The following is a 7,260-nucleotide window of genomic DNA, read 5'->3' as shown; positions in this document are numbered from 1 at the left end:
TCGCTCTTGCAGGCGGCCTCGCGCAACAACGCAAGCAAATAAAACCAAATAGACTTTTTTATCTATATTTTCGCATCACATACTTTTCCCGAAGGACTAAGGCCTCGCAAAGACCTGCCGCCCGGAGCCTCGCAATGGGTAAGGCCGCCGCTGTTCGTAAATATAATGCACCCAATTTCGCGCTCGCTAGATTAATGATTAAGATGCCGCAGTCTGGTCCAGCCGAGACTCACCTAATTCCCGTCCCCGCACCTTCTCGGCCTCCTTATAGTGTGCCTTGAACCACAGAGTCTGAAGCGCATTGTGGTGTTTTGGCGAGAAGCTGTTGGCTTCCAATATAGCGTACACCTCTTGAAACACGCATGTGTGGTACGCTACTAGTGCTCGTGCCCTGAGAATAATAAAAAATAATCCATATACTTAATATTTTAATGCTTTACTTTTATTTTAGAAAGCAAAGCACGCATCCGTCAAAAGGAAACAATCTTTAAGCTACCTTCACATATGATTTAAAAGATTTAAAAAGATTTGTTTTTTTTTCATACACTCAATATGGGCGTCACAAAACTGACTCATAAAATTTGTATGAAAAATTTAAATTCATTTTGAAAGAAATGGTACACTTTTTTTAACGCCGAAGTAGCGACATGCCTGCTGCATAAACAATAGTCATACATTAAGCGTTTCTTAATTTTGTATGTATTTTGTTTCATCTTGAATTTCAATGTAACTGATAGTGTAAAGGTAGCTTAAAAATATTTCTGTTCGACACCATGCATTGTGAAGCTTTTAAAAAATATACATAAAATAGTCAAATACTGCAACTAAGTCGCAGTGACGAAACGTCCATAGAACCCTGTTCTCATCGGCTTGCCCAATATTTACAAAATAGACTAGGACATCATGATTTATGAATGATATATGCGATTATAATATAATGACCCGGATAACTCACGTCTTAAATCGAGTTTAGCTCGACATGTTATCCGGTCATTATATTTAATATGAGTGAGTCTCACGGTAGTTTCATGTTCAAATATATGCGATCTTTCAAAGTCAAAGTCAAAGTCAAAATATCTTTATTCAATTTACGCTATATCAAGCACTTATGAATGTCAAAAAAATCTACCACCGCGTTCGGAAAACCTCTGCTGAGAAGAATCCGCAAGATACTCAACGAGGTATATTTTTTTTAAAACAGATTTACCTACATTATTATTAAATGATATGTACACATCCCAGTATTTAACACAACTTTATTTTTAACACAGTTGGTTCGCTATTTGAAGGGATCGCTAATGCGGATCGAATTATTTCCAAATATACCTATCCATGATTATAATCATTAACTTTATTGTCGCCTTTGATATTAATGTCTTTTTTTTCTTTTTATTTAGATTATTTTTTGGAATATTATTTAAAAACGTATGCAATTTTCTTTGATTCGGCTTTACCGCGAAAATATCTGACGCTACTCCACTGCTACGTAGGTACTTATGTACGCTATAATTAAAGCCTAGCGGGATAACACTTTCAGTCCACTTCAACAACTGAACTGAGGCATTCTCTGTAACATGAACGCATCCTCCAATTCACACGCTTCGTGGAAAACATACCTGAGTACAGTTTCGCTTTTACAAAGCAGCTCGCTCGGCGGCAAGCTCCATAGAAACTCCGACAACTTCTCTATATCACCCTTCTGCTGTAACGCCTCACAGACACACTGAACTTGCTCAAAATTAAAGTTTAAACACCTGCGCGTATTCTCATTTTCAGCAAAATATGATTGAGCTACCCTCTCGTTATTAACGCCATTTTCAAATGTCTGTTCGGTTAGCCTCAGTATATTCATATTTGAATTATTCTCGTCGAATTTTTCGTTGAAGTTTCTCGTCTCCTCGTTGTAGTTGGAACGCATGCGATCGTCGAATGTTTCTTCTTCTGGATTGTTCTTGAAGCGTTCTACTAGTTCTTTAAATTCGCGCACGTAGGGAAGCTTTGGCTCGTAGCAATCGCGATATTTCTTACGTTGCGGTGTTAGGTAGTTGTCGAAGGCCATTTTGTTGGTTTCTAGAAAAGGAGTTAGAGTTAGCTTCTTCTGATGGTGTTAAATGACCCAATCAGTAAGACTAGAAAAAAACTGACTTACTGAACAAAGGTCTCTATACATTAGACCGTATCATACCATGACCGTAATAGGAACATGTCAGACGGAGTATCAAACGGAATGTCAGACACATACATGATACGCGAGACGGCGACGGTTGGTTACGATGCGTGCTAGTTGGCATAGTCGAATATATTTTTGCCTGACACATTGATATACGGTGTAATGTGTAGAGACCTTAAACGTTTTGATTTTGATTTTGTTTGTACTATGTGGTATCCGTTCATTTCGTAACTAACGTTTGGCAACCTGATTCAATTCGCAATCTCTAAACACACACACACAAACATCACGCCTGTATTCGGGCCAATCAACTATTTTACCCACACTAATCTGTCCGCGACATTTTTCAAACAATTGCAGATTTTTGTAAGTAAACATGTTTTTTCTGTAATTTAATAGATGGTGTACATGAATACATGCCATCCTACGTAAGTTCAACTTATTAAACTGTGAAATATCTTGTTGGAAGTACAATTTTGGTAACGCAGGAGACGCCCAAAGTGTCGGTAAAATAGTTGATTGGCCCATTCCCAAATGGGGTAGGCAGAGCACACGAAACGTTACCGCTTCGGAGCGACTTTTAGCAACTTTAGGTTTAAAGTTTGACAAAAACGGTACAATAGTGACAGGTTGCTAGCCTGTTGCCTACGGTATACCTTAACCTATATCCTTTGTCGCCTCTTACAACATCCACGGAAGAAATGGAGAGGTGTAATTCTAACCCGACACCACACGGGGCAATCACTAAATCTGTAAATATTTCAGGATTTATTTCAGGGCCATCGTGTAGAACCCTTTAGGTTAGGTTAGGTAGGTTAGTTTTATAAAAATCCTGAAATATTTATAGTTTCAGAAATATTAAACAGTTGTGAAATGATCTGATTCAAACCTGATTCAGGTTGCCAAACGTTAATTGCGAGACCTGCGGATGACGTGGTTAAAGTCGCGGGTTCACGGATGCAAGCCGCTTCCAACCGAGGCAACTGGAGGTCTATGGGGGAGGACTATGTCCAACAGTGGACGTCCTTTGGCTGATATGATGATGATGAGTTGCGAAACATTAGTGAACCGCACTATGCATGTACATACATCTGCACCCTCATTTTGCTTGTTGGTTTATAGTCCACTAACCTTTCTGATTGTCGAAGGGGAACAGCGGCAGCGAGGTCTCCGACTCGTCGGTGTCGCTGGAAGGGCTGAGGCAGCTGGAGCAAGGGTCCATAGCCGTGGATTTCATCACAGCTCGGGTAGCTGCAATATTGGCTGATTAAATTCGACTCTATTTTTTTATTTACCCTACTTTGCATGCAGTCCACAGATCTGGCAGTTAGAAAGAAAATAAATAAACCGGCCAAGAGCGTGTCGGACACGCCCGAAATAGGGTTCCGTAGCCATTACGCAAAAATTAATTAATATTTTTGTGAGGATTTCATATTTTGTACGGAATATTCCAAGTTTAGGTATATTTTATACCTTAGGCTGCTATTTACTCTTAAACTACTAATAATTCTTAAGAAAACTTAACCATTATAGTTTTTCTTGTAAGATTGATATATTTCCTACCATCCTCAATTTTTTCAAACTTTTCCACCCACCGGTTTAGAATTTAGAGGGGTGGGGGGGACGCTCGATTTTAATGAAAATTTGCACTTTAAAGTTGAATATTTCGCAAACTAATCACTGAATCGAAAAATCGTGTAAGCAACCCCCTAATGGTTTTAAGAGACCTATCTAACGATACCCCACACTACAAGATTGGATGAAAAAAAAAAACACCCCCACTTTACGCCCATGGGAGGTACTCTAAAAAAATTTTTTTTAATTTTAAGTTGTACCGTTTTGTCGGCATAGTTTACATATATATTCGTGCAAAATTACAGCTTTCTAGCACTGATAGTCCCTGAGCAAAGCCGCGGACGGACAGACAGACAGACAGACATGGCGAAACTATAAGGGTTCCGTTTTTGCCACTTCGGGTACGGAACCCTAAAATTAAAGAAAACATTAATTCGTGACATTACCTAAAATAAAATAAGTTTTTGGTAAAAATTTCATTTTTAATACAAACTTTTTTTTGCTGACTATACTTTTTGTCGACGTTACTTGTATTGTCACCCAAATTACAGTTGCATACCAAATTTCAAGTCGATATCAGTAACAGTTGAAGAGTTCCGTCCTGCGGAGACGATCCTGGCTGGACTACGAGGATGTCACTACCAGATTATTGACGACCGGATGGCCAAGTGGTTACAGAACCTGACTACGAAACTTGAGGTCCGAGCTCGATTCCCGGCCGGGCAGATATTTGTCTGAATAATACGAATGTTTGTTCTCGGGTCTTGGATGTTTAATATGTATTTATCTATACAAGGTGTTAATTAAATAACTGAAAACCAGAAAGTAGTTTGCTCAAAATCGAGAGTAGAATCGATTACACTATGTTTTAAATTAGGTTGTGTTTGCGTTTTATATCCCTTTTTTATTGTGCCCAGTCTAAAAGTTACGACTGCAACAGGCGCCAATTCAATATTTTAGCGAGGTTGCATATGATTTTGATAATTTAATACTGGCCGGTTTACTGTCACTGTATGATTTTCTTCTTAAAACGTCAAAGCGCAACGGACAAAAATACAAATCATGAATGTAGAGTTAGAAATGAAGTAGAATTACTGACTTAGCAAAACACACCTTCATCTTTTAAAATAATGAAGATATTCAAAAATAAATTCAATCAATTTACTTTGAATTGAAAAGTATTTTTGGGGTGTCTCAGGTTTTATTTAGTTAACACCTTGTATTGTATAAGTATGTTTATCCGTTGCCTAGTATCCATAGTACAAGCTTAGCTTAGTTTGGGGCTAGATCAATTGGTGTCAAGTGTCCCATTAATCCATGATATTTATTTATTATTGTATTGTCACGCAATTTCCATAAGTATTCCAAATTTCAAGTCAATCCGACTACTGGAAGTTGGTCGAACTTAACTTGCAATATTTGACTACAGACAGACAACGGGACAGGTGAAACTAAATAAAAGCTTGTAATAAACAAATGAAAACACACAGTTGAATTGGAACCTTAGGTAAATCTTTTCACTAACGGTGTATTAGAAACAGCCGCGCCTTATGTCTCTAATCCTAACAGGTGAGATTTTATCCCGATCTGATGGATATTCCAGATCTCCAGCTATCTACATACCAAATTTTATCAAAATCCATCCAGGTGTTTTAGCGTGAAAGAGTAACAAACATACCATTAATTTTACAAACTTTCGCATTATGATAAACTAGCCGTTGCCCGTTACTCCATCCGCGTATTATTCGTTTATCGCTATCCTGCGGGAACTAAGCATTTTTCCGGGATAAAAACTATCCTATATCATTTCCGGGGGCTCAAACTATCTGTATACCGAATTTCCTCTAAATCGGTTCAGCGGTTTAGACGTGATTGAGTAACAAACATCCAAACATCTTCACAAACTTTCACATTTATAATATTAGTAGGATATTAGCAGGATTTACCTATAATAGGTTTACGTTTGGCTGCAATGCAATTCATCAGACATACCATATCCTAAGACATCGGGGCTTTCAAGAAAAGCCCTTATACTTTCTTAAAAGGCTGGCAACAGACCAATGACTCTCCTTGAGTAGTTGGTACTCATGGGCAGTGGTAATCATTTTCCATCAGATGACCCGCTTGCTCGTTTCCTCTCTCTCATAGTATGTTAATGGTCAAACGTCCCACTACTGGGCGCAGGCCTACTCTCAGAATTAGAGTGCGTGGGGTGCTATTCCCACGCGACCCCAGTGCGGATCGGGAACTTCACACACACCATTGAATTACTTAGCAGGGTGCAAGATTCCTCGCGATGTTTCCCTTGACCGTTAAGCTGGTGGTAAATTTCAAATGCAATGTCGCACATGAATTTCGAAAAACTCAGAGGTGCGAAGCCGGGGTTTGAACCCACGATCCTATACTTAAGAGGCCATAGTTAGTGTTTTAATTATTCACACTTCCAATATCCGCTCTGAATAGCGGTAAGGGGACACCCTGTGGTTTAATAATAATGACAAAAATTCGGCCGTCGCGTAAAAATATGGCGGATGTTTCCAAAACATAGCATAGGATGTCTATACTTGCGAGACAGTGAATGGCAAGTAATATGACACTTAAAAGTATCGACCTAAAAAAACTGACGAAAAATGAAATCGTAATGTAATGATGTAAGTAAAACATAAAAGATTCGAAAAAACTTAATTAAATAAGTACTTACATTATAAACTAATTTGTGATCAAATCACGTACAAATTCAGAAATGGACTTAGGTTTACGATAGATTTGTTTTTAAAATTTTAGTTAGATACCTACCAAACAACATCTAAGTGATTACGCGACTTGATTGTCGACAATTTGGAAATTTCTGGAGCATTTTTATGTCCATATCTTTTGTTTGGAACCTTACTTTCTAACATACTATTTCTTCTTCTTCTTCTTCTTTCTGTGCCTCTTGCCATTATTTGGGTCGGCCCTCCTCGTTCTCATGCGCCAGGTCGGTCGATCCTGGGTTGTCTCCTCGTTCAACTGGGCCTGTTTCAAATCCTTTGATATGGTGGACCACCATGTAGCAAGCGGGCGACCTCTGCCTCTCTTGTTGTCTGGTAGTGCGAGAGATTTCTTCACGACATGGTCGTCGCTGCGTCTAATGACATGCCCGTACCATCTCATGCGAGATTCCTTAACCTTGTCTGCGATGGGTGCGACCTTGTAACTTCCTCTGATGCGTTACGCACTTTATCGAGTCTCGTTACACCTGCCGCCCATCTCAGCATCTTCATCTCATTGACATGGAGTGTTCTTTTCATGGCTTTTTTTGATCGGTTACCCTATGGCGTCCACGTCACGTCCACACTTGCGTCCGCGGACAGGACCGAGCCCAGGTATTTGAACTGGCTTACTTTCGGCACTGGCTTTCCATCGATATAAATTGTGGGTGTTATCTGCTTTGTGAGACTATAGTGGCTCGGCAAGTACTCGGTTTTGCTTCTGCTAATCCTTAGACCGTTGGATTCCAGAGCATTTCTCCATAG

General features: G+C 39.3%; 1 protein-coding gene across 1 annotated transcript in view; it reads right to left on the bottom strand.

Moving 5' to 3' along the window:
- The window catches only part of LOC141444290 (homeobox protein SIX6-like), a 17,975-nt gene extending 11,222 nt beyond the window's left edge, over nucleotides 1–6,753 (bottom strand). Inside the window, exons 1-4 of the mRNA XM_074109788.1 lie at nucleotides 6,636–6,753; nucleotides 3,302–3,421; nucleotides 1,617–2,070; nucleotides 234–391 (exon numbers count right to left, since the gene is read on the bottom strand). Coding sequence (XP_073965889.1) covers nucleotides 234–391; nucleotides 1,617–2,070; nucleotides 3,302–3,421; nucleotides 6,636–6,687 — 784 coding nt within the window. The 5' untranslated portion in view covers nucleotides 6,688–6,753. The remainder of the gene's footprint in view (nucleotides 1–233; nucleotides 392–1,616; nucleotides 2,071–3,301; nucleotides 3,422–6,635) is intronic.
- Nucleotides 6,754–7,260: the final 507 nt, after the last annotated feature.

This window comes from Choristoneura fumiferana, chromosome 29, assembly GCF_025370935.1.
Source record: "Choristoneura fumiferana chromosome 29, NRCan_CFum_1, whole genome shotgun sequence".
In the NCBI taxonomy this organism is placed as follows: Eukaryota; Metazoa; Arthropoda; class Insecta; order Lepidoptera; family Tortricidae; genus Choristoneura; species Choristoneura fumiferana.
Note: the sequence above shows the minus strand (reverse complement) of the source record. Positions and strands in the feature narration are given on the sequence as shown.